General features: G+C 39.5%; 2 protein-coding genes across 5 annotated transcripts; one reads left to right on the top strand and one right to left on the bottom strand.

Annotated features, from left to right (window-relative positions):
- Positions 1–8: 8 nt before the first annotated feature.
- LOC138047370 (tubulin-specific chaperone E-like) lies at positions 9–14,825 on the top strand. Of its 4 annotated transcripts, none has more exons than XM_068894203.1 (17): positions 9–120; positions 196–280; positions 2,051–2,114; positions 2,886–2,974; positions 3,075–3,174; positions 3,336–3,438; positions 4,300–4,373; positions 4,767–4,883; positions 5,535–5,599; positions 6,665–6,735; positions 6,829–6,904; positions 7,450–7,523; positions 9,354–9,510; positions 11,792–11,860; positions 12,036–12,095; positions 12,890–12,981; positions 13,692–14,825. In XM_068894203.1, the coding sequence occupies exons 2-17, from the start codon at positions 205–207 to the stop codon at positions 13,779–13,781; spliced, it is 1,377 nt and encodes a 458-aa protein (XP_068750304.1). In that variant the 5' UTR covers positions 9–120; positions 196–204; the 3' UTR covers positions 13,782–14,825. The 4 variants fall into 4 exon arrangements, with proteins under 4 accessions (XP_068750304.1, XP_068750302.1, XP_068750303.1 ...); XM_068894201.1 differs by having other exon boundaries at positions 20–120; positions 1,923–2,114; XM_068894202.1 differs by lacking the exons at positions 6,665–6,735; positions 6,829–6,904 and having other exon boundaries at positions 33–120; positions 1,923–2,114; positions 13,692–13,928.
- Positions 14,517–27,362, bottom strand: LOC138047373 (uncharacterized). Its single transcript, XM_068894207.1, has 4 exons — positions 27,293–27,362; positions 17,602–17,708; positions 15,466–15,591; positions 14,517–14,824 (listed from the first exon to the last, which is right to left on the bottom strand). Exons 1-4 carry the CDS (start codon positions 27,336–27,338, stop codon positions 14,702–14,704), a joined length of 402 nt encoding a protein of 133 aa, XP_068750308.1. The 5' UTR covers positions 27,339–27,362; the 3' UTR covers positions 14,517–14,701.

The raw sequence follows: 27,362 nt of genomic DNA, 5'->3' as shown, positions 1-27,362 counted from the left end.
TTCACGCTGTTCGCAGTTATCAGTGTTTCAAAATGGTGGACGAAATCGTTGGAAAGCGAGTTCTCTGCGATGGTTTTAGAGGGGAAATAAAATTTGTGGGACTTGTTTCACCCACGACAGGTTAGAAAGAGCTTAGATGTCTTGATACATTCACGTTGCCGTTTCAAAATAGTAGAAGACTGTGGTTCTTTTTAGGAGAATGGTATGGCATTGAATGGGAAGACAATTCAAGAGGCAAGCATGATGGAACACATGAGGGAATCAAGTACTTTGAGTGCAAGTATGTGACATCAGACGATGTGATTAGGACGATTTCTGATTGTTGGAATGTTTTTGTGGCTCAACTGCTTATCGTTTGCAAGCTTTCACATTGAAATACCTCCTTAATTATTTAAAAAAATGACACTGGTGACACTTAAAAAATACAACCAATTAAAATGGACTTGCATTTGTGGTCTTCTTTACAGGACGTGAACAATCGATGAAACCGATGATCGGAAAATCAATCGATCAATCGATGACAATCGATGCCAATTAATCGATTGATATCGATAATCGATGAACAATCGATGCACAGGTTTTTTGTGATTATCGATTTCATCGATTATCAATTTTTATCGATTATCGATGCCAATCGATCAGTTAATTGAAATCGATTGTAACTGCATACAAACAATCCGGTTAACGAATTCAAATCTCCAACATTTGTGCGTACTGCGAGTGCGTATACGTACATGCTGGAACGTGTGGGATACCGAAATTGTTTTTAATGCCAATCGATGACAATTGATGAGTTGCGATCACTTTTGTGTGAGTATCGATTGGTCATCAATTGGCCGATGCCAATCGATGCCAATTAACTAACAAGGCATCGATTGTCATCGATTGATCGATTGATTTTCCGATCATCGGTTTCATCGATTGTTCACGTCCTGTCTTTATAACGCCATCAACAAAATCTCCATAAAGACAGAAAATAAAGGAAATATTACGTAATTGAACGTCACATACTAAATGATTTCGTCAGAGAATGATAATGATAAAGAAACAACGTGTTGTCAATTGCAAAGAGGCCTGAAATCTAAGCTTAAATGGGTTTTCCCATTAATTTAAACACTCGTAATTTAATTACAAACACAATTCAAGCTCGTATCAGGCCCTTTCACATCTCCTTAAGTTGTTTTCTTAACTTTGATGATAAGTCTTTAAAAAAAAGTCACTGCAAATTATTTTGGAATTTTGGAGAGTTTGTTTGAAGGGAATGAGAGAACCACCAATGCTTTGGTCAGATGGTTGAGAATCTGACTTCTGTGTGGTAGGGTGTGGGTTTGAACCCTGGTCAGACCAACACACAGGGTCTTAAAAACTGAGGAGAAAGTGCTGCCTACGTAATAACATCCACAAAATAGTTTAACTTTCAAGTCCCCTTGGTTAATGACTAAAAACCCCAGGCCCCATTTCACAACCCTTGCTTTTAACACTGTTGGACGTTGAAGAACCAACACATTGTTCGTGAAGAGTTGGGGATATAATTCCTGGTGTTGTAGTCTGCTTGAAGGGCTTCTGAGTGAATGAGACCAAGAGTCTGACTATTTGCCTGGTACTGTAAATAATAATACTTGTAGCAATTTCAGATTAATGCTCATCCACTTTTGTTTTCTTGTAACCATATCGTTTCAAGAGTGAACCATATGACAAGCGACGTTACTCACAAACAAATAACTTTGGATGAGTATCCTAGAATCTAGCCATCCTACTGTATATTTTACTTACATTTTCAAATATTGTGTGCAATCCTGGTGTGACCATAATTTCCATTGAACTATGAGAGAATTGGAAATTTTGTTTCTCCCTAAAAGAGAAAAATCCATTACTCAGACATATGATTTATAAAGCCTTTAATTTAGTTGGTGTGGTTGTAGACACCCAACAAGTGGATCCTTTGTGAGGCCAAAGAAAGTGGATTTTGGAATTGGCATAATTGAAGCTCTTAAGCAGCGTTATGGCCAAGGAAGTGATGGTATCAATCAAGAGAACATGTTTGTTGTAGGTCGAAAAAAACAAAGGACGGTCGTTGAGATGGTTGGGGCAGATTCCGTCCAGGAAAAGCAGAGGTAAAGTGCGACTCTTGAAAAATATTACTTTGTGGGAAGATCAGTTTCTACATTTATGGCTATTTAGTGATAACTTGTTAATTGATTGGATCCCTTTTGGGAACTTATTTATTGAATAAACCCCTTCTGGCGGCTTCTACATCGGCTGATAATATCAGTGGCCAAGAGATTGACAGAAAAATAAATGTGTCATGCAAAAACTGCTTGTAAAAAGCCAGTGTTGACTTGATGGCAAATGCAACCTGCTTTTTAAGGTCACTATTACTGGCCACTACAAAATGAGTTTGTTTTTGTCCTATTTAAAATAGCGGACTCTTGTGATGTCTGTTTTCTGCTGGCAATTGTTTTTTTTTCTATGGAAATATGTGCTGTAATCGGAGGACAAATGTTGACACAGATGGGGGAGTTATTGTGAGATGTTAGTTCTGTGATTTTACACCACATGTTGTAGAGTAACCAGTAACATCACACAAAAATTAATGGGTGGATTATTAACTACTTAATAACCGAGAGTGAGGTCATTACAGACACATTGCCATGAGAGGCTTTTTTATTGCACAAATTATCACAGAGCTTGGTTGCATCCACTGTTTATTAATAAATCATTTACATGTGCCTATAAAGGCACCTGTGTCTTTTATAGTGTGTCTTCCTGTTTAAGAATAATTAGGATATTAATTTTTTGTTAACTTGTGCATGGGGCTTTGCACAGTTTCCTTTGCACAGTTTCCTTTACTATGTAATTGAGTTGTGATTCCATTTTTCTCACAGTAACTACCAAAAACTGCAAGAAGTTAGTTTAAGTGGCATGCCAGTGAATGGACCCGATAGACATCTCAACTTGAGCTTGTTTGCTCCATGTATCCAAATCCAGCAACTTTTGTAAATTCTGTGTATGTTGCAGTTCAAAATTATTACTGCAATCCGTCTTCATTTGGTTTTCTTGACAAACATCTTCAGACATTTCAGAGCTTGAACTTTCCAACACTCTTCTTTCATCTTGGGAAGATGTGGCATCAATCACAAAAGACATGCAACACCTCCACAAACTAAACTTGTCGTAAGTACAACAATATTTTTATGATGGTCTGTGTTTTCTCTAAAATTCTGTGAAAAGATGTTTACAGTGTAAATAGTGTAAACAGTGTAAACGGTGTGTGTATATGTACCTAGAGATTGCTAAGGCTATTAAATAACCACATTGCATGGCCTTTTCTGTAGGGAGAATATGCTGAAGTTGCCGAGTGCTCCAGAGACTCTGCTGCCCTCTTTTTCACAAGTCAAAGTCATATTTTTGAACAGAATGGAACTTCATTGGGAAGAGGTATAGGTGACTTGGTTATTAATGCCATTGAAATGACAGAAATGAATTTGATAACTTATCCTACAGGAATAAAATAGGAAAATAATCAACATAAAGGGGAATTTTAAAGTGCCCCTGTGACCAAAAAATCAATTCATATTTTTCTTTGGATTTCAAAACTATGTTAACAAAACACTAAGTGACCCACGTTTTAAGCCTTGATTTCAAAAAGACACCTCTTTATTTTAACTGTAATTTTCCTATTTAATGGTCCGCCATTACTAACATTATGTTCTTGAGAGAGCTGGATCGAGGAGAAAATGAGATCAAAGGCTCACTAGTTTAAGAATGCAATACGTGTGTACGCCGTAGAACTAATATGCAGCACAGGGGTTTTGGGCTTTCAGACTTTTAACTCACGCTTTGCATATATAGTAAGCTGCGTTTACACGCTGAAATTTTAAGCTAGTGAGCCTCTGACGTCACTTTTTCCTGGATCCAACCGTCTGAGGTCCAATCGGTCAGTTTTGAACGTGAGTAATGGCGGACCGTGAAATCCAAAACTTACACTCAAAGTAAACGGCCTTTGGATAAAAATCAAAGCTCAAAATTTTGCCAGTTGGTTGTTAAGCAAACACACTTTCAAAACCTGAAGGAAAAAAGTAAGTGGTTTTTTTGATCACAGTGGCATTTTAAGCATTTACTCATCTCGGCAGTACCTCGGGCTGACAGGGCTTAACTTTTAAGATGACCGCACACACATGGCTAGTTAGCTTGATATGCAACTAGATGTGGTCGATGTGGTCTACCTGTTGCATTCCAAGTGAAAATAGATAGAAGTGTGCTCCTTAAGTTGATTTGTTTCTTAATCATCTTGAATAGGTGGAGACTATTGTTGGCATGATGCCATCGCTCAAAGAGCTTCATGTCTGCCATAATTGCCTAAGAAATTTGAGGTAACAAAAAGTTGTTTTTTTTTTATAAATTGCACAGCATTGAAAGCTTCATAATGTGTCAACTGTGTTTCAGTATCAATGATGTTATGTGTATGGTGGCAACCCATTTCTTCTTTCAAGTGCTTGATAGCATTGTAGATTTAATTAAATGGTTAAAATGGTATAGTTAACTGCAGGATTTCGATGAACCTGTAGCATTTGCAAAATTTAATGTGGCACTCATGCAACAGAACCAAATTAAGAAAGAAACAAACAAAGAAAGAAAGGAAAGGAACTTTATTTATTTAAATCAAATAAGGTCGGAAATTACTGTATATATATTGTGTAACTTAGGAGCTGTGCAACTTACTGTACAAATAAATTAATATTATCATAAATTTCTGTGCTCTTTAGACTCAAAAAGGGTCAAGTTTCTGAACTGCATCGACTCCAGAATTTAAGGCTTCTCAACCTAGAAGGAAACCAGATTTCAGAGTGGGAGGCTGTTTTGAAATTAGGCCACTTGCCAAGGTGAGATAATTTTGGCCGTTGCTGGGTATGTTACACTATGAAATGGTTCGTGCAACTTGTCCCACCGCAGTGTCGCTAAAACCATTGCGAGACAAGTTTCACGATGTAACAGCGCCTTAAGTTTTGGATTTCACTGTCTCCCATTGCTCACGTTCAACCTCAGAGGATTGGGTCTAGGGAAAATTAATGTCATGTACTCACCAGTTTAAATTTTCAGCGTGCAAATGCAGATTATTATGTAACTATGCAAAGCACGAATTTAAAAGTTTGAAAGCCCGCAACTCCCGTGCTGCGTTTAATTCGGCCATTTTATCCTTAAAGTAGTGAGTCTGACGTAATTTTCCCCTAGATCCAACTCTCTCAAGATTTTTAAGTTACAAGTAGTCATGGCGGACTATTAAATAGAAACATTCTAGTTAAAATCAACAGGTTTCCTTTGAAATGCAGGCTTAAAACTTGGGTCACTTAGTGTTTTTAGTTAACACAGTTTTGAAATCCAAAGAAAAAGAAAAATTTATTTTTGGTCATAGTAGCACTGTAAAAATTGCGTATTTCCGCTGCTTGTGTAATTATAATTATAGTGTTCATCAAGGAATTTACTTGTTCCAGTTCATCGTTTTAGATAAAATGAAAGTTTTGTTGATGTTACAGACTCGATCAACTCATTTTGAATGACAATGGAATAACTAAAATTGAATTAGGAAACAAAGTACAAGGTAAGTTTATTGTCATTTGTCAGGACTTATTTGTTTTGGATAACAGGAAAAGGAAAGGAAAGGAACTTTATTTCAGTGTCTAATCTTCTAGAGTTGGAGCACTAACTGGGGACACTGTAAACTGAAATCAACAAGTTAACGCAAATCACATGAAATGTTGGTTTTTTAATAGAGGGGAAACCTCTCGGTGCAGAGTAGAGAACCAACAAACTCAACCAACATATGACGCCGAGTCTGCAAATCGAACCCGAGCCACATTGGTAGTGCTCTCAACACTGCGCTATCCCTGCACCCAAAGGAAGCAGTGCGCCCCAGTTGTTTAGGGCGCTTGCCTCGAGATCCAGATATCTCGATCTCTATGGAGAAATATTTCAAACTGCAGCACTAGTTAAAAGGAAAGAAAATACCGATCTTTCATTGCTAAATAGAATAGAATACATACTTAATTGACCGCTCCCCATAGGGGCTTTGAAACGCAACGAAACGAGGGAACAGAACAACAGCAGCTGTTAAGAATCCCAAGTGTCCAGAGGCAAACCAGTGGCTATTTACAAGTGCAGCTGGGAAGTTGAACCAGGGACTACCAGGAACAAATTCAAGGAGTGGTCAGAGCGGATCTTGAACCCGGGATCTCCCGATCTCAAGGCAAGCGCCCTAACGACTGGGCCACACTGCCTCTTGAACAATGTCCTTGCAAAGAAATGTTGAGTTTTGACAATGTTAGTCCTAGCCGTATCGCCACGTCAACCTAGTTTAATGGCCTAGCTTCTGCGAGGCATCTTTATCTTAGTGGTAAAACAATCTGCGTCTGAAGGTCGTAGGTCCAACTAATGTCACGATTTCCTTTGAGTATCGTGGAGTTGTTGTGGGAAAACTATATCTGTTCTACTTTTTGGCACGTGTCCCTTCTGGTGGTAGATGATTTAATGCTATTGCAAGGAAAAATCGGGGTCCCAAGTAGGGTTCGAAGCCAAGACCTCATTAATATACCAGATGCAGACTCTTGATTTTTCAATTGTCCTTTCACCACTTGTTAGGCAACTTTTTGTGTTTGTTTATCTCCAGATGAACAAGGTAGCCAGTCTCTCTTTCCGGCTTTACAATCTCTCTACCTTAGCAAAAACAAAATCAATGAGGTGAGAACGTTTTCTTTTCATTGTTGTTTGCGTCCTTAAAATTGATTATCCTCTCATTTGCATATCTTGTCATCTTTGTCCTTTGAATTTTAGGTTCAAAGTGTGAATGAATTAAATCACCTGCCCTTACTTACAGAACTGCGGTTCGTCGGGAACCCTGTTTTCCAAGGTGAGGTTGCACACTCCTCTATCCTTTGTTTTCTTCGCCTTTGTTGCCTTGGAGACATCAAATTCCAACTAACCCGCATCCAGTTCAGTTCAGTTCAGTTGGTCGTAGCCCTGTGAGAGCCCTTGACAGGCCCTTTCGATTGCCCTACCTTTTGCACATACCTCTTCTTCTACGCGGCGTTGCCATAACTAAGCTGTCGCCTCGTCTCTTCTGGTGGTCATATTTTCTGAGCTTTCTCCTTTTCGCTCCATCTAGCATTCCTTGTGCAGAGGTTTCACCTTCTTTCCTCCGAGTCCAAATTATGTTGACAGCCTTTGCAAACGTGTCTCATCAGGACTAGAAAGAAATGTCTCAAAATGGGACAAGCACCTGCAGGGCGTGCAGAACTATTGCTTTTGCCAATTAAACCTATTGTTATGTGGCGTTCTCGTAGCCGTCTTTGTAGTCGAGAACGAGCAAGAAATCGAGCGGGGTCTCTACAAAGACTGGGGCTAAATATAAATGCGAATTAACTTCGAGAAAACTTCTCTTGTTTTGTTTACCAGAGGAAACTTCATTTGCCAGTCGTCAGGAACTGTTGGCTCGACTGCCTTCCTTAACTTCACTCAATGGAAGTTCGGTGAGCGAACGGAATAACATGCACTTTGTGAAATCTCTCGTTTTTGACATTTCTTCTCAAAAGAAACAGACTGACAAAGATAAGATTTGCGTATTTGAATCTTTTCCTAACAGAATGCATACTATACTTTGTCATGCTGTTTTGTCAATTTCCCTTTTGTCTAATAGTGCTTTTCCTTGCTTGACAATGGAGACAGCTACACTTTCCTTGTTTTAAAGGCAATTGAATGTTGTAGGGTGTGGGTTTGTTAGCAAAAAAAGACATCTATTTATGTTGCTCAGTGTTCTAATGCCTGTGTTGTTGCTGAAAATCAACCAGGTATGTTTCAGAAGCAAACTTTGTGTCAGGGGAAGTAAGCAAATTTTTGACGTGATTCAAAAACTTGTCTAAGCGGTTAAAATGCAAAATTTACAAATGCAACAGTGTTCTGTCTTGTTTAGAGAGTCCACAACATGACCGCTACGTCAACTTCAACCAACAGGGAGCTTACGCAAGGAGGACGACCACGCCAACGAAAAAAGTCGTTGGGAATGGAAAGTGTGTACCGACCTCGCAGGAATAAAATTGGCAAGAACGGTGTGGTTGTTTGGGAAGAAAATTTAAAATGTTTCGTCATGTTCTCACGTCCTCTACACAACCACAAATTTGGTCAATTCGCGTCGTTGTCAGGTCGAGAACGGCAAAGAAATGTACCAAAATGTAAAACGCACAAGCAGGGCGTGCAGAGCCTTTGTTTTTTGTCCGTTGATGGCCCACAGACGGATTTTTCGCTCGTTGCTAAGGAAGTGAAATGTTACATCCGGTGACTGACGTCATCATATCGTGAGCTGACACGCAAAAGTAAAAATGCAAGCAAAAATCACTGCACGAACTGTTGTTTGCATCGAAGGTTTTTCCTCGCCCTTCCTCGCGCTTCAGATCAACTGCCCATGCGTAAAGGAAATGACTTCCGGTTTGAGAAAAAGCTGAATTTCCGGCGGTCTTTAAATTGAATTATGTTTTTTTTTTCATATGGCACGTTTCACCCCCAAATACAGAATATAGCTAATCATTGATTTTTTCAAATCATGTTTTTTGAAAATTTTATGGGTATTTCAGTATGGTTTATCTCTTTAACCTTTTCACTCCTGTGGGGTTCCCCATTGACGAGTCAAATCGTCTGGCGTTAGACAGATTAAAATCTAGAAGTCTCAGTGGCCCTTACAGGAGTGAAAGGGTTTAAAAGAACATTTTTCAAAATAGAAAGAAAACCATGCTTGGCTGGATGCGAAAACGAATACAAATTATCAAACCACTGATTAAATACCCAAATTATGTAGCATTTAGACAAATTTAGAGTTTTTTAAATTGGTCACGTGACCATGGGCGTGGCAAGATGACGTCATATTTAGGGTCATTGGTTTACAAAAGTCGGAAACTGACCAAAATAATGCCACATTCTCTCAACGATGAAATGATATATGAAATGGATTATATATGAACTGCGGATATGAAATCAAGTGATACTATGATCCTCGCAGTTATGAACGCAATTTTTGCAATTGCGTAAAGAAGCCTGAAAAACTCATTACATCCTTAGCAACGCACCCCTAAAAACACGTCAGTAGGTCCTCTCGTAGCCGACGTCGTCTTCCTTGCGTAAGGTGCCTATCAAACCAAATTAGAAAAACGCAGACAGAAAAAAGCAAATTTGGTTTCCTATTAAACTTGAAGTGCCTACTTGAGTCTACGTCAGCGGAGTTTTTCCTTGATTCCGTTTGGTATACGGTTTTGCCGAAATTACTGAATACCTTGTCGCCTTTGTAACACCTTATGCTTTTATCGTTTTAGGTAAATTCAAAAGAAAGGGAGACAGCTGAGAGGGCTTATCTGAAGAAATATGCACAGTCTTGGGTTCATGCCGGTGGCAATATTACTGAAGGACAAGTTAGCACACTGAAGCCGGCATTTGTAGAATTACATCCAACATATCAGGAACTTGTGAAAGGTGTTTAATATTGTGTTAACTTTAAATTGGGATCCGGAAAGGCTTGCTTACGCATGCACTTTGAACCGCTGTTAAGGTTTCAATTAAAAATAGTACCAGGAAATGAAAAGAAAAGGAAAGGAACTTTATTGAAGTGTCTAGTTGTTCAAGCGCTAGTGGACTAATTGGGGACACTGTAAACTGAAATTAAGAATTACGCAAATCAAGTCAAATGTTGGTTTTTTGAGCAGAGGGGAAACCGGAGTACCCGGAGAAAACCTCTCGGTGCAGAGTAGAGAACCAACAAACTTAACCCACATGCGACGCCGACTCTGAGAATCGAACCCGGGCCACCTCGGTAAGATAGAGGCGAGTGCTCTCACCACTGCACCACCCCTGCACCCCCAGGAACTATTTCAATGAATCATCGGCGAAAAGTACCCGATATTTCGAACTTGCTCGAAAACTTGATGCAATTTTGCTGTCATTTTTGTAAGTGGCAACCGAATCGCGGTGTTTCGCGTCTACAAGTTGGCACTTATGCAGTAAAAAAAAAATCAAGCTGAAGTCGCAACTGGTCTACTGCAATATTCCTTATTCCAACGTTACTGCGACAAAAGACGCTTGTGCGAACGTGCTTCGAGGGTCGTTGTCAACCAGTGTTTAGAGCCGGGTAGCATTTGCATAAGGATGCGAATCATCGTTATTGCACGATGTACCACGAAATCAGTTGAATTAATCAATATAAAACAACCATGCTAGGGAGTGTTTTTATTACTCTAAGTATTTTACTTCTTTAGTCTTTTTATATGTACTTATGGTTTCAACGTGTTGAATTAATCAATATAGAATTTTATGAACAATCAATTGGATTGGGCTGTTTGTGGCAGGATGATCGCAAATCCCGGTTTAATTGTGATCAAATCCTTGGTTTTAAGTCTAATCCTAAGCGGATTGGAAATCGGTCCCGTTCGAACGGAATGTGTGGGACTTCGTTTCAAGGTGTTGGGAGATCATGCACTTTGATCGGTGGTGTACTGAATTGTTCCTTTCCATTTGACCAAATTGTTATCACGGCCATCTTGAGCTCACGCGATTTTAATTGGCGCGATTTTTTTGCGACCGCGTAGTGGCTTGACTCGGGTTTGTGCAAGCCGGTGGAAAGGACTGTTCCACCGGGAGCTTTTTTGTTGGGTGGAAAGTGTACCCTGCTTAGAACAGCTTGGTTCTGATTTGTCTTCGGTGGTCGCAAGTTGCGTTACGTTTTGAAAAGAACCAACTGGTTAAATCCTTCCAGTTGGATTTTTTCCACTTTCGCATTTGTTTAAATTTCTTTGTTGCACCAGGTTGGAATGCAAAATTAGAGCTCATGAGAACGATGACGTCTTCCAGAATATCTTGATCATATGCCTATGTTTTACCCGACCTGGCATTCCTGAAGTAGGGGCACGACTGGCACAGTTGGGAGAGCACTCGCCTTCCCTTTTCCGTTCCACCCGGGATCGATTCCCGGATTCGACGCCATATGTAGGTTGAGTTTGTTGGTTCTCTACTCTGTTCCGAAAGGGTTTTCCTCGGGTACTCCGGTTTCCATCCTCTCAAAAACCAACAATTCCCTTGATTTGTTCTGATTTTAGTTGATTTTTAGGGTGCTTACCACTTAGCCAAATAATCCGGATGGAATGATCGTTGCATAAAGGTAAGCGATTTTCCGAATTTAATGACCAACCGGATGAGAATGGCGCTCACCATTTACTACACAGCATTCCATCCCGCATTTTACTCGATCTTGTGAGAAGGGCCTGGAAACGGAAGGATTCTCACAAATGGTAAGAGCATTTCGCGAATTCCGTTCCGAACGGAAAAAGAGGACTACCTCTGGAGGTTGTCCACAATTTCCGAAAATATTTTCCGGAAAATTGCCTTTCCATTTGAGCTCAAACCGAAATTTCCGGATTTTTTGGCTAAATAGTAAGCACCCTTACTCTCCGCAATTAGTATAGAGCTCTCCTGCTCGGCTAAACAACCTTGAGACTTAAGTTATTACTATTATTAGTGCCAACATTTAGTTTCATTAAACGAGTGGATTAAGGTTAACTAAACTAACCACCGTAAGAACGATTTGAGAGCTTCCTGAAGCAATGAGCGTTTTGCTGGGGCATGAACAGTCAATTCTGTTTACGGTTAACTACGTTTGCAAATCGTTGTAGTCAGTGCAAAACCTTGCCATTTCGGCTTTGATTCGAATTAAGAGGATTTTGTCATGAAGTCATGCTGTTTAAAACCTGTTCTTTTTTTTTAGTTCACGGAGTTCCCCCTGAAGCTGAAAGCAGTCAAAAAAACCCCAAAACGTTGAAAGATTCGTTAATTGGTATCCTTTAGCACGTGATGGCATAGTAGTACTTTGCTAATGTATTTAGACATCTCTTTATCGCTGTGTAAAAACAGCTGGTGTCACTTTTAACGAAAGAAACGCATCCCTTCAGCTTTTGTTCGTTTGTATTTTTGTTATTGTGTTGCTTTTCTTAACGACGATCTACCTTCAGCTGTGACCATCACGTGTCCAGACGATCCAGACAAGAAAACGGTGACAAAAAAGCTACCAGGTAAAAGAAAGGATTTGACTCGTTTCCATCCCCTCCCCTCCTCCCCCATTGAATCGGCTGTAGGTCTTAGCTGCGTCGTCTTGATTGGTTAATCGATTGTCTGAGTCTGTTGTGATTGGCTGGGGAAAACAGTTTGGTATTGGCTCCTTGACACTTCGGTCTTTCTTTTATTGCTCTTCCGGAATAGCAAACACTGAATATTAGGTTTACCTGTTCTTTTTTTACCACTTCCGTTTTTGGTATACAGCGGTTTTCAGTTGAGTATCGTAAAACAAATGCCAAAGTAATTACTTCGACCAATCACAGCAGGTTCTAACAGCGCAATGAACCAATCAGATTTTCATACCGATTCCATGTAACTTGCTCAAAGCGCGGGAAAAATCGCGCCTGCAAGTCGCGATTGGTTTTGGCTTTCCTTCTCATTGGGTGATAAACTGGCGCGAGATGTTTAAACCAATCACTAAGCGTAGCAATTGCAATCGCGTTATTACTTCCTACAGTCATTTGAAAACTGCCCTAACGGAAATAGCAACCAACAAAATACACTTCACTCGGAATACACAGAATTCGCGATCTTTTGGGAATTCTTTTTGCGCGAAAACCGTACGCGGCCGGCTGCAAAGCCGTATCCAGACTACTCCGAGCATTGCTTCTTTAGTCGCCTTCCCAAACAATCATCCAATTGGATGTGCGCGTTGTTTTTGGAAAATATTATTTCACTTATTCTGTTGACTGTAAACCTCAGTAGTTATAAGCAGGAAAGATCTGAAGATTGTGCCTTTGATCTCACTCAGGAACCATGACAATAGCAAAGTTAAAAGGACTTCTTTACCGGCAGTTCAAGGTTGATAGCTTGAACCAAAAGTTATCGTGCGTGGACAGCAAGGTAACTGCCTTCAATTGTTGTTGCCTTCACATTTAAGGACGTGTCGTCGGTTTAACATTAATATTGCTGCTGAATTTTGCTTTGTGTGATTATTTTTAACTTTTTAGGGAAAACTAGCATATATTGATGCAATCAAACCACCAAGTTCCTTTCTATTGTATGATCAAAGTTGGGTTTACAATGAGTACGTCAAAATTGCATCACAGTCTTAGAGAGCATTCATTTCTAAAATCACCCCGCACCGGTGGCTCACTGAGTTGGTTGAGCACCGGGCTGCCATGTGGGAGTCCGTGAGATCGACTCCGGCGAAACCAACACTCGGGGTCTTTAAAGAACCGAGGAGAAAGTGCTGCCTTTGTAATGTCATCTGCAATTGGTGAGACTCTCTAGTCTTCTCGGATAAGGACGATAAACGCAAGGCCCCGTCTTGAAACCCTTCAACTGATGATGTTTGTAACTCTGTGGGACGCAAAAGAACCCACACACTATTCGCAAAGAGTAGGGCATGGAATTCCCGATGTTGTGGTCTGTCTTCTGCGGTGTATCACGGATGGGAGGGTAGTTGCTCGGAGATACTAGCTACCCCAAGCTGCGCTAAAATCCGAGGGTAAATAAAGATGTGATGATGATAAAATGGCGATTGGTGATCTCAGACGCTGCCCGTTAGAACGAAAAACAAATTCAATGTGAATCTTTTTTTTTTCTTTCAGCTTGGTCGTGAAGTTGAGTTGGACGATGACTTACGACAACTTACATTTTACTCTGTTCGAACGGGTGACACCATTTACCTTCGATGGTGAGTCAAAATTCGAATCGACAGACTTCTTTTCCAAGCTTCCATTGTAGTTTGCCCATCAACCAAACTCTGAAGTGTACGGGAAACAGAACAGGGCGTATTTTTAGTTGCGAGTTAGCAAGCGTGAAAAGGAAATTTGCCACCGGACATTGGGAAAAATGGTTCGTTTCGGAAAGGAGAAGCGGTAATCGTTATCAGAAATGGAAGAGAGACTGGGATACAAATCACGCTTTCGCAAGCGCCTATGCAATTCAAGGAAGAAATAACTTCGTCGAAGAGGGTTCTCACAGAACCAAGGAACTACAAAGCTTTGCCTTCCAGTTTCAAAGTGACTCTTCTTCATTCCCCACGCGATAATAATTGTACATGCCATTTAAGGCGCTGTCACATTGTGAAATGTTTCGTGCAACTTGTCTCGCAATGTTTTGGCGCTAGCCCTCACCCTAAACAGAACCCTAACCCGAACCCTAACTCATATGACCAGCGAGACAACTCCCAGTAACCGCAACCTTTTGAGTTCTTAGATCTACTGAGAGTAATTTCAGAGCTAAAAAATGTCATCGACCGTTTCAAATGGCAACGACCGTTCTGAGAAATGGCAACGACCGTTTACGAAAGGGAAATAAGCGTCTCCGTCTACCACTTTCGATAATATGCAAAGCAAGTAACTGCGGGGCTAGACGTGAGATTTTTGGAATTACTTAGAGATAAAAATGGCCTTTCACTGACCAAGGTTATCTTGCTTGAGCCAAGCACTAATTGCCAGTTTTAATTTTTTAAGAAACTATTTCAGTTTCCAAGAAATTTACATCTTGCTATTTTACGTTGACTTTCGAAATGAATATCTTCGGGTTTGGTGAGTGTTCTTGCGTCGAAATTTTCTCTAAAGGATTAAACGGGACAGTGAGAGTGAGTTTGGTCAGCTTATAATCTTGCCATAAGTGTTGGGTGTCTTGGTTCGACACATTCGCGGTCTTCACATACTAATTTTCCATCGCAGTCACAATCGACATCAGAAGTACAGTGGATCTTGTAATTCCGGAAGCACTGCAAAAGCAACGAAGAATAGTTAGGCGGCAACTCAACTGGTATTACATCAGTGGCAAGAGGAACTTGATGTAAGGAGTAAAGGGAGGATAAAGTCCTCCAGGAACGAAGGACCGAGTGGCAAGATCTGAGCTAATCCAAGTTTCTGTAGGGTGAAAGGACTGATGTTTCCACCAACCCCTGGACGGGATATTAGTGCAACATAAGGTTACCGTTTTCCCAACCACTCATCCCCAATCCACAGTATTTTGCCAGCACTCACTCACTCACTCACACACTCACTCACTCACTCACTCACTCACTCACTCACTCACTCACTCAAGAAAAGACCCTTGTTGAGCTGTTTCCAGTTTAAGATGACAACAGCCGCATACTGCCTGTAAGTTTTATGAATTATTTAATGTATTAAGTAAAATATTGATCGGAATTCTCGGGAAATTGTTTGATTATTGGAAGATACTCCTCCTTGTAAGTCCTCCGAAACCGTTTTTAAGGATAGTTGTTTCCACGAAAGAAAGCGTATTTAATAGGAAACATTTTGTGCAGTGATCTCAATGCACCCTCTTCCCTCCTCCCTCCCCCCTCTTCCTAGATCTGTTCCTGGAAAAGGCCATGAAAGATATATACGTTGTGGAGCTTACCGGTTTTGTCCTCAGAAGGTCGTCCCAAAATGACCGCACTTTACACACTTGCTTGTAATTGCAGATGACCTCTTTGTTCTCGCATAGGCAGTCAATGTCTTCTTCACAACGCGTACCTTCGGAACACTGCAAACAAAACACGAACGTCTGGTATCGCTGAAGTCTTGATTTGTTAGGCATACTAAGACCGCGTTCACGCAAAGCTGAATCACTGACGTCGTTTGGAAGATGTTTGAGAGATGAAAAATGTGCATACCTAATGACTGAGCCTGCAAACTGGATCGAGACAGGCTTACTTACTTTCTTTCGTCTATAACCCGCTTTCTTTCATTCATCAGTCTTTTCACGGGGACACATGATCCCAACAAATTGACCTACTCCTATAAACTGCGTGGCTTCATTGCTCAGTCGGTAGATTATTGCACCGGTATCGCTAAGGGTCATGCGTTCCAATCCCGTTCAAGTCTATAAAGTGTGAATTGGTTAAATTGTCCAGTTATGTGCGAGGCTCAATTCTATCAGTTGTTAATAATCAACATCGAAACTATCTAGCGAGGTAACTCCCACCTTGGTCAGAGTTTTCTCTGTCCTTGTGTGGGCCCTTTTCCATTAAGGCGCTGTTACACTGTGAAATGTTTCGTTCAACTTGTCTCGCAATGCTTTGGCGACACTGTGGTGGGACAAGTTGCACGAAACATTTGACAGTGTAACATACCCTGCAACGGCCAAAATCGTTGCGAGACAAGTTGCACGAAAAGTAGAGTCTAATTCTACTTTCGGCAACGGCTCTTGCAACTTGTCTCGCAACGATTTTGGCCGTTGCAGGGTATGTTACACTGTGAAATGTCACAGTGTCGCCAAAACATTGCGAGACAAGTTGCACGAAACATTTCACAGTATAACAGCGCCTTTAACAGGGCTTACATGGCTCATATGGGATAGAAAACTAGCACTTCACATTACACTCTAATCAGTTAAGTCTGTTCAAATATAAGTGCTACACGGCCAACGTTTGCGAAAACGTAATCCTTCCTTGTACTTGTACATGTTAATTGCCGTGACTTCAACATCTTCAGTCCCCACGGCCTGCTCCCGTCTGACCTTGTAGCTCAGTCGTTAGAACAGCGGTGATCCAACCCGAAGGTCGTGGGTTCAATTCCCACCCTGATAAGACTTTTTCTCTGTCCGTGTGTGGGCCCATTTTCATAAGAAGGGCTAACGCTCACATGGTTCATATGGGGTAGAAAACTAGCTCTTCACATAACACTCTAATCAGTTATCTCGCGAGGTAGTTTCGGTAAACAACTTTAAGATGGCGGACAGAGGCGTTTCCTCGGTGGCTGGGGAAAACTCAAAATTTGGGCTTTGTAGAGACAAAAACAACTCACATCCCCATAACCTTGAAAAGAAAGAAAAACACTTAGGAAGGCAAAGCCATAAAACCTCAAGAAAGGGGCTACAAGCGAAGAGGCGAGCAGTGCAAGACCATAAAAATCGCCTGCTCAAATGTTAACATACACCTCATTTCAAAATGGCCGCCATTTTAGTATTCTTTTGTTTCCAAGCAAATTGGCCCTTATGACCTCGCTTTCAAACGTAAATTTAACCTTGAACGAGGCCATAAGGGCCAATTTGCATGGCAACAAAAGAATACTAAACTGGCGGCCATTTTGGAATTAGGTGTATGACCTCTGGTATGAACAACTTCGGTTGTAAACAAGATAGCGGAAAACTTATTTCTTCAAGAAGTGTTTACATTAGACTTGTGTAAGTGTGAACGCAATCTTCGTTTGGTGGAACAGTTGAAACAAGAGAAAAACAGCGCAATAAACCATGCCATGGGAATTCGAAGCAATTCAGTTGACTGGCTCAAAGCGAATCGCGGTTGGTCTTGCGTTTTGTGTCTAATTAGTTAGAAAAAAACACTGCGGAAGGGAGGTATAGCTTTTTAAATCATTTCCTTGCAAGTACGGCCCGGTGAATTGGCTAACAACGGCACGCGTAATATCTGAGAGATGTAAGCCACGTTGCCTTGTTTGAATATGACATCTTGTCAAATATTTCGCACTTTAACTCGACTTGAAGAAGAGGTACTAGTGAATGACAAATGGCTCGCTCCTTTTTTGCGGGACTTACGCTTTCTAGTTGTGTTCTTCTGTGATCTGAATTCTTGCCAACCGCTGTCGCTACGATAATTGCAAGTATAAGCATTATTTTCATCGTCATGGCGGGATTGTAAGTGTCTGAAAAGTAAGGAAGATACGTTGTGAGGAAGACAAGTACAACATATTTGCGCTCAACATGGCACAAGTTTACCAATTTCGATGCAGCCTCCGGTCTTACGAGAAGTTCAGTAATCGACTTGTCCCTCTGTCCCCTTGACTTGTGGTTGTTTTTTTGCATAACGTGCGTAAAACAGCACTTTCTTTTTGAATGGGAAAAAAAATTCGGTTCCGGTGGGACAGCAAATCGAACAGTCTATCCCACTTTTTTTTCAAAATTATACCTTTAGGCGATGTCTTTTTTGTAGTTTTCACCGAAATAACCGTTTTGTCGCTGAACCACTCGTTTCAAGACACCTTCGCCTGCAGTATGTTATGACCTAGTATAGCCCAAGGATTGGTGGGGATGTCGTTGATATGTGCGTAACAAGCAAAGAATTAAAGATTACAAGATAAATCAACCTGTTAGAGACTGTACATATGTTAGACAGGTGTATAAACCTTTTTCATAAAAGCGGCCAAATAAAATCTTATCCTTTTGTTTTAATGCCGAGCCTTTCTAGCCTCGCTTCGACGAGCATATTTCAAAATAATATTTGTTTCAAAATGAGGGCAGTGGTCGCCATTTATGAAAGTGGTCTATTTCAACTGCGGAACGAAAGATCTTCCCTGATTTTCAACCTCAAAATGTTTCAGTCCGCATTTCAAATGTCTTTTCTTTATATAATCCTCATATGAATCTCCATCCTCTACGGGTTTGTTACGAACTCTTAAAAATGGCCAGCACCCATTTGGCTTCATAGCTCAATCTGTAAAACACTGAACCGGCATCGCAGTGATCAAGGGATCGAATCCCGTTGAAGAATTTCTCAGGCTTTTCTTTCGCTTGTGCCAAATGCGCGTTCTCAACAGCGAAGATCTTCAAGCCAACCTCAAACTGTAAATGAGCTAGTTGCTTGGCAAGTCGCCGTCGCATCACAGTTTTACCCATCAACAGTTACATTACAAAGTGAAAAGCGATAATACGTGCGTTTGGTGATTCCTGCTAAAAGTTTTGGCAGCTCCGTAGAGCAATGCATTCTGGTCGCAGCGCATTGCGTCCTGATCAAATCTCGGTGGATTGTGGCGCAGAGACAGAAAATTTTTGCATACCGTACTTATTCGGCTACAAGCCGAGCTCGGCCGTAAGCCGAGACATCAAACTTCTTACGCAAAAAGTCAACTTGATTGACACGAATTGTAAATACATAATACTCAGCTATAAGCCGAGACCCATTTTAGGTCTTGATGTGTAGTATCGACTATGGAATTTTCGTAATTTACATTGACTGAAAAATTATACTCAAAGCAATCAAATGAACACGAAAGATAAGAAACAAACAAGCGACGTGATCGTGAGGTGACGAATGTTAATAAACAATTACTGACCTCACTGGAAACGTGTCTTTGTACAAGTGAAACGTTTTATAAAAAGTTATTCGACTGGAAACCTTACAACCTCGCTGTTAAACTTGTGATAGTCGCCGAGGCAGAAGCTGTAGAAAATAACTCCGAGATCGCCGGAGAATACGGCATCAGTGAGTTGATGGTTCCGTCGCTGGAGGAAAGATAAGGCAAATCTGTTTAACGGGGAGGTTATCGGGGAGCGTATTCCGAGCTCGATCAACGACCTTTGGCGTGGTTTTCAGAGCAAAGAATTCAAGGTAAGATTTTCCCTTTAATGCGTACGATTTTTTTGCTTGGAAAATGTCGCTACAAGAAGAAATCCACTTGCGTTTTTGTCTCAAGTTTGCTCTGGTGTCATGTCACAAGCTAGTTTACACGATCTGTGTCGACAAATGTTGCAATCTTGTTCCCAGACTCCTCGTTCCTTCGACGGGCAAAACAGGCTTGGGGCGATATTCCTGAGGAGCTGGTGAGGCGTTCGTGCAAGACTTGTGATACCTTTATAACGCACGCGACGGGACAGAAGACGATGCAGTCCTCGACGAGAATATTCCAGAACAAAAAAAAAACAGTGAAGACGAGGAAATGGACGACGAATTCGAGACAGACAACGAGGAAGAAGACGAGCAATAAGATCGATCCCGATCACACAACAACACGAACGGTTCCTTTACGAGCCACCAAGTAATAAAAGTCCATATTACACCAACAACAACTTCTCTTCATTTTACAAGTAATTTAGTTCGGCTTGTAAGTGAATACACGTTCATTTGTTACTGTTTTAATTTGCCGAGAAAATTCTTTTTATCCAAAATACTCGGCTATAAGCCGAGACCCCTTCTACGGCTTCAAATTTGCCCAAATTGAGTGAGGATTTGTGTAAAAATCGCTCGGCTTATAGCTGAATAAGTACGGTATATCATGAAATTCTGATTACGTTGCTGTTCGCTAGCGTAGCTCGCTTTGCAGCAGGAAGGGTCGTGTGAGACAAAGCAGTTTGGCTTACGGTCGTTGAGCATTTTCAGAGGAAAGTAAAAAGGAATTCCTTTTCCTCAGTGTTTTTCAAGATCCCGAGTGTTGATCCGGAGTGGCTTCAAACCTGCGACCTTCCTCACTCCCCTGTAAGCTGTCTGGCTGTTTTGTGCTTCGCTATCAACGACGAGTTACAGAAGTGCGTCATTTAAGTTTCGAAGACCGCATAAGTAATTCATGCCTTTTAAATATTTCTATGCCAGATACATAGTGAAACAAAACACCCGGGGGAAACCGTCTCTAGACTTTTTCGTCATTTTAAAAAGCGATTTTGAAGGTTTATCCATTGTAAATAGTTCTTTTTTGAAGATTTAATGTCACAGGTATAAAGTTGCGGTCGAAGTAGAAAATGATGAATGAATGATGTGATTCATAATTTACTTTAAAGTGCTACTATGATCAAAAAAATCAATTTTTATTTTTATTTGGATTTCAAAACTATGTTAACTAAACAGTAAGTGACCCAAGTTTTTAAGCCTTGATTTAAAAAAGATACCTGTTTATTTTAATGTGAATTTTCCTCTTTAATGGTCCGCCATAACTAACTTTAAGGACGGTGCCTACTAATGAAAGATATTTTTGCACCGGTTTGTAATTATGCAGGAAAAGTAGATCTTAACAAGTGTTATTGAAATCCAAAAAGAAAATTGCGGGTAACCAAGCATTTTTGAAAGATAATTAATGAATATTTGTAAAAAGCAATGTATGACGTTCTTTTCAAATTGAAGCTTCATTATCTCTAAAAAATTCATTGTTATCACCTATTTTCTTTTTGGATACAAAGAGTAATTTATAAGATCTACTTTCTCCGGATAGTTTTAAACCGCGAAAAAATATCCCTGTGTTAGTTAGCATCAACAATAGGAAATCCGATTATCTCGAGATGCGAAGAACGTATGCGCAATAACAATAGTAGGCACCGTCCTTAAAATCTTGAGAGAGCTGGATCGAGGGGAAAGTGACGTTAAAGACTCGGTAGTTTAAGAATGCAATGCGTGTGTACGCGGCTGAATTAAATGCTACACGGGAGTTTCGGGCTTTCAGACTTTTAAACTCGTGTTTGCATATATAGTAAGCTGCGTTTACAAGCTGGAATTTTAAGCTACTGAGTCAATGACGTCACTTTTCCCCAGATCCAACCCTCTAAAATCCTATCGGTCAGTTTTGAACGTGAGTAATGGCGGACCGTGAAATCCAAAACTTACACTCGAAGTACAAAGTTAATAGCCTTTGGATAAAAATCAAAGCTCAAAATTTTGCCAGTCAATTGTTGAGCAATCACACTTTCAAAATCTGAAGGAAAAAAGAAGTGATTTTTTGATCATAGTAGCACTTTTTAAAGCCTTTCGTGAAAACAAGTTGAATTCGCCAGAAAAATTGCTTAAGTTCCAAGAAATACTGAAAGATAAATAATTCGGACTTAAACCACGTGAAAACCAATATCCTTTCTAATGAAATGAAGGCTTAGCGTCATCCAAGTCGTTAAACCCGAACTAATGTTCCAGAAATTTTCATAAATTAAGCGAGTTATCTTCTCTCTAGATTTTTCCACCCTCGCGGTGAAAGCTAAAGAAAAATTATGTGGAAATAAAAATTCCTCATTTCACGGAGTCTTTTTCGTACCTGTGACAAGCTTTTCTTATCAAAGTTATTTATGCCGGAGGACTGCTTCTCGTCAGTGATTTTAGCCTCCTCGGCCTTTAGCTGCGCTGTTTGGAAAGTAACAGCCTAAAGGCTTTGCATTCTATTTAAATTTCTTTGCGTAATTGTTCCTAAGCAAAAATATTTCTAAATTGGAAAAATAAACTTAATAAGAGCTTACAAAAAGAGAAAAAGCTTGTGTTAAAGTTTAATGGGACACAAGAACAGCTGTTGTGAAGGTAGTATTTTAATATCCGAAGTACATAAAGAAAAGCACTTATCCGATGCTCTCAATCTCTTGTATTCGTTCACAAAAAAAAAAAATGTGTGTAAAGGAGACGCTTCCAACCAATTTCTTTTGTTTAGTTCTCGACTCGGTCCATGGCTGTATGGCTTCAGTTTGCCTTGGTGAGAAGCTTTCCAAAATACTCGAAAATAAGTCCAATATGCGTTCCCGGGCTTTTTTGGCCGAAAGAAAATGAACATCAGGATGTCCGCGGCGTGGCTTTCAATCATGACCGCGTGTCCGCTTCGTCGTTGATGAATTTCGATGCAAATCAAATCGTTGAATTTTGTTTTCGGCCTTAAATTATCTTTGCAAGATGGAGAAATACATTACATTCATTACTCAAAAAAAGTAGAAGCTGTCTGAGGGTTCGGGCAAAGGTTTTCAGGCGGACAACTCCTTTAGTTAGTAGTACAGAGCTGAATTTAATGATGATGGTAAATGGGAACCCCTTGGACGTTGGTTGTATATTGTAAACTAAATTGGCAAAACTGTAACGAATAAGTGTTTTGCTCATATTGTTACGGTAAACGGTTAAATTTTACAGCTCAAGTGCACACCCATTTTTCACACAAAAAATGGGGCTGGATTCTCTGAGAAGCATATTAATTTGTTCAAGATTTTCTTGTGCACAGAACATTACGAAAAACTATTACATTTACAAATCTATACTTCGTTTATTGTGTTTTTGTAAGCAGGTAAAACCAAGCTGGATATCGTCAGAGTCCTCGAACGTCTTGTTTCACACAAGACAAGAAGTTATTACATGGCTATGATGAGTGTGTACTCTACTAACAATTCTGGTAGCAGAGTATGGTGTGTTGCGAGGCTTTCATATTTATTCTAAGTAAATAACCGTGAAGTTTGGTATGCTATGAGTAGCTCAGTGATATTGACAGTCAGAGAATCAATCCATATTTCAAAGCTTTTTCAATTGTGTGATTCAATTTGGAACAGCAACTCTATACTTGATACGGTTGTCAGTAGTAAATCTAGGATTTTGTTATTCGAGGAATAAAGTAAATACGGCCGCAAGTTTACGACTCTATCAGTTCTCTCCTAAAACGTACATGGCATTGTTCTTTTAAGGAAAGGAGTTTTAGACCTTCATGGGTAAAATTATTCTCTCCTGGTTAATTATGAACTACTGAACTGAAAACACATGATGCCCATCGTCTTACCCAAGCTTCGCTAAGTCAGCGTCAATGTCTTCAACTTTCCGTTGCTTGTCTTTGAATGAAGATTTTTTTGCAGAGCCAGCCGATTTTAAAGCAAATCAAAAGATGTTTACTCAGAAATTGAGATAAGAGGCAGCCCACTCCGGTGTCCTCTTAACGATATGTTTTTTTTACCACGTTATAATGTAAACAAGTTATTCTGTCGGTTCAATCGCCCCTTAAGAGGAAAGAAATGCATTTGACCCATGGAATAAATCACGTTTTTCAGTCTTATCAGATACAATCTTTTAGTTTGCCCGAGACAAGTCTAATATCACGAATTTACTTTCCTGTTTGATGGTCATTTACCTTTGATAATTTTACAACGCCTGTGTGCTTCCAAATTCCACGTGGATTTTCATACGAGCACAATTAATAAAGACAGCAATTAATATCAAAGTCCAAGTCTCTTTACCTACTTGTCAACTTTTTAAAAAAATCAAGAAATTTACTCAAATTTAACTGAGGTGTTAAACATTTTGAACTTTTAAAAATACATAATCTACAAATTAAATCCAATCGCGTTCTATTACAAAATACTTAAATCAACTGAGAACTTTCGTACTTCAATAACATCTTTCTTCTGATTTCCCTTAGGGTAAAAGTCGTTACTGAACGACTGAAATCTCTCGGTTTCTTTGCGTAGTTAAAAAAAAAAACTATCCACTGACATTTTTTCAGTGTTATTAAAAAATAGTTTCAGTTATGAATTAATTTTCAAGGGCGGAATCAATTTAAACCGGTACATACTTCATAGTTTTGGCCTTTTACAGCGAATATACCCTTTGGATAAAAAAATCACTTCTAAAAACAGCTTTGCTGCACGTAATTTGGGAAATTCAAATGTAAAAACATCCTCATCTGATTCAATATTTTTCGCTTCAAGGCAAGATATTTTCGATACCTAAAACCGACAGATTTTTTAATATCAAAGGAAAGGACTACTGTGTCCACTAACATTTTGGGTGTTAGAAAAGGCAATTGCCCACTAGTGATGAAACTTAACTCTCTGAGTTAGTTTTTTTTTGTCTTGTGAAACGAGGAGAAGATATTTATTCTTTTAAATAAGTGTTTGTAACTTGATGCGGATTTAGGAAATATTTTCTCAAACAAATATGACACAGGTTGTTGTACGCATGACGAGTTTAGAAAGATTAACGTCATAAAAATATATTCATGGGTTACATTTCAAATGTATTACACCTGAAAAAGACATAAACTGTTTTATTAATGTTGAATCATTTTGTTTTATTTTCATATTTATGTTATGAAAGCGCATTTTTTTTTTCAAACAAAGTACACGATTTCCGTTGAGCAATGAACAGATAAATAATTATTTTCATTCTCGATTTGCGCTTTTTTAAGCTTTTTTTAAAAAAAGAAGACGGCATTCTGTGTCTTCGCTGTTTCCTTAGTTATTTTTTTGTCATTGTCATTTTCTGGATTCAAAGGCATTCTTTTTAACCTGTTTGCTTTTTCGGAAGAAAGATTGCGAAATTTTATCATTCTGTATATTCCTTGTCTTGGAACAACCCTAGCACAATGCTTTGAAAGCCATACTCTATTTCATGTCAACATATTATGGCTTCCTAAAATGCCCAGTTGCAGTGGGTATTATCTTTTGTCAGAGCTATATTAAATCCAGCTTTGTAAATTTATGCAAGAGGTAACACACAACTTGAGTTATCTATCAAAAACACATCAAGACCAAAATTCAACGGAAGAATTTTGCGCGAGTTTTTGCCAAATCGATAAGGGTTTCACTTTTCAAAACAAACTTTACAGCGTTGAACACAACAGGAGAAGAGAAAGACCATGAAATAATCCTACGAATTTCCCAGTCACATTTCACACCAGAAGCCAGTAAGAAAATTTGATCCCTGGCCGCACTGGAGTTGTGGGACCCAAATTCAACCAGACTGAGTGAAGAGTATTACTGAGTCTAAGTGTTCGTTTGTCAGATTAAGATTTGAATTCCTTTCCTTTACTTTATAGAAAAACAGGAAAAATTTAATAAGTAAAGAATTTCCCATGAAAGAAAAGACTGAAAGCTTCTTCGTTTCTTTAATTCCCTTCATTTTGTATTACAAAAACGCCTAAATTTTATCGTAAGTGTTGACCAGGCCGGGATTCTTGCGAGACTCAGACACGTCAAGGAAGCTTGAATTCGCTTATACCAAAGGGCACGACAAAATGGGAAAAGAGACCTCTTAAGAGGTTTTCGCGGCGTTAAAAGTGGCAACGAATATCGAAACCGGAAAAACAAACGTCCTATATAATGTTGCTTGTAAAGGATTTCTTATCGAACAATGTTTCCACAAACCTTTGTATGAGTTGATTAGATTTGTTGGCAAATCAGTCACCGTATCACGGGTCTTCGCGCTCGAAAGTCTTCGCAGCTCCGTTTGATGAAAATCTTGAGATTTCCAAATGTCTTTCTATCTCGACTTTTAATCCAATTCAGCTTTAAAGCCTATTGTTTCCTTTCAGCATTTCCTGTTTTCAGTTTTCTCGAGAGGTCTCGCTTGTATAATTCAACGCATTATTTTTGGAGTTAGGCTGTTCATAGATATTTAAAATAACATGCCATATTTTTAGCCCCTCGGTAATAGCGTCGTAAACAGAAAAAGCGAGCAATCAATTTGATAAACGATAGGGCGAGCGGAAATGGAAGAGTTTCAGACTCGCATCACAACTGATCTCCAAGTCATGGAACAGTTGTCTTAAAGACAGGATTACTTCCTTAAGAAAAAGGCGTTGGTCTATTCATTTGATGAGCTCATATTTGCCTAAGGGAAAAATGTCTTCTGATAAGGAGATGCCAAAGACAATCTTCACTTCACTGTTCGTCAAATGCTTGACACTTTGCAGAGTTTCTTTTAATGCTGAGGCCACTGTTATAGCTACAAGTTGCAACAGTTTAAAAAAACCTTTTAGCAAACAACGAAGACAAAAAAATTACCTATGCAAAATTTCAACTTTGTATATTTCGGATTTTTCAATACTCGTGTTTTCCTGCTACATCTGCATCTTATTGAAGCATTTCTGGGACAATATCTACTTATCTCTTCCTTGTTAAAAAAGTGTTGAGTACACTGATCCGAAGTCACGTCAGCTGACCAAAGACGTTAAGCTAGCATTGGGTGAGGAAGTTTAGGACTTTTTTTAAGGAACAACTGGACGTGTGAACAAAAAGCTATTGCCATGCAGTCAATTTTTGTAGTTATTTAGTAACATGCAAGACATTGTCAAGGAATATGTATGCCAGTGTGGAAGCTTTTTTGAAATTCAATACTTTAATTTTGGCCACCAAATTTGCCACAGACATCTCATTGTTCAAGAAAGGCTCAATTTGATTAATCTGTTTGTAGAGAGATTTTCTCTTCTAGTAAATAACAGCTTTGTAAAGCTAGTGTTAGTCGCTGAAGACAAGACTGAAGAAAACTCTCATATCAAATATTATCAGCGCTAATTGCCGCACACGGAGTCTTTACTTAATTAATTTTGAACTCCGAATATGCCTTTTTAGCATTGAAGTGTCATCACTAGAGCCACTTTGAATAGACATTCGAACAGAACCCATCAAATAAAACGAATTCCCGTATTTGGCTTAAATTTATCGCTTGACTGAACGACATCAAATTGTCAGGAAAGTGGCAACTATTGTCAAGTCGTGCCGTTCATCCCGTCATAATGGAATACTTCCATATCTCCCGTTGATCTTGTATTTGTGTTATAAATTACGTGAACCGCTGGATAATTTTCCTGCCATGCAAAAACAACGCATGCGCAACAGGAATAAGAACTGTGACGTGTATACCATCATTGCACTTAAAAAATGACATTAACCGTGGAGGAGTGGTTTCACGGGAAAAACTCAATAAACAAAGTAACGGTTGAAAAATAAAGTCCAGTTAGAAAGGTATTTTTCTAAAAGACCTGCTGATATTTTTTCCTTTACTAAGAGATTATTTTCAACTTACCACAGCTTGTTGTAAGTCTACAGTCGCTAAAATACGCCCGGAACATCAATAAGTCTCTCAAAGAAGTGAA

This window comes from Montipora capricornis, chromosome 4 (assembly GCF_036669925.1).
Source record: "Montipora capricornis isolate CH-2021 chromosome 4, ASM3666992v2, whole genome shotgun sequence".
Classification (NCBI taxonomy): domain Eukaryota; kingdom Metazoa; phylum Cnidaria; class Anthozoa; order Scleractinia; family Acroporidae; genus Montipora; species Montipora capricornis.
Note: the sequence above shows the minus strand (reverse complement) of the source record. Positions and strands in the feature narration are given on the sequence as shown.

What these genes read in the sequence shown, in the direction of transcription:
- LOC138047370 (XM_068894201.1), top strand. Translation starts at nt 33, where the DNA reads ATGGTGGACGAAATCGTTGGAAAGCGAGTTCTCTGCGATGGTTTTAGA. An exon ending in ATCAAGTACTTTGAGTGCAA is followed by an intron (nt 281 to 1,922) that starts GTATGTGACATC and finishes GTGTGGTTGTAG; the next exon opens with ACACCCAACAAGTGGATCCT. An exon ending in CGGGAACCCTGTTTTCCAAG is followed by an intron (nt 6,905 to 7,449) that starts GTGAGGTTGCAC and finishes TTTGTTTACCAG; the next exon opens with AGGAAACTTCATTTGCCAGT.
- LOC138047373 (XM_068894207.1), bottom strand. Translation starts at nt 27,338, where the DNA reads ATGTTCCGGGCGTATTTTAGCGACTGTAGACTTACAACAAGCTGTG. An exon ending in GAAGAACACAACTAGAAAGC is followed by an intron (nt 15,592 to 17,601) that starts GTAAGTCCCGCA and finishes TTTTGTTTGCAG; the next exon opens with TGTTCCGAAGGTACGCGTTG. An exon ending in ACCTTCTGAGGACAAAACCG is followed by an intron (nt 14,825 to 15,465) that starts GTAAGCTCCACA and finishes TTGCTTTTGCAG; the next exon opens with TGCTTCCGGAATTACAAGAT.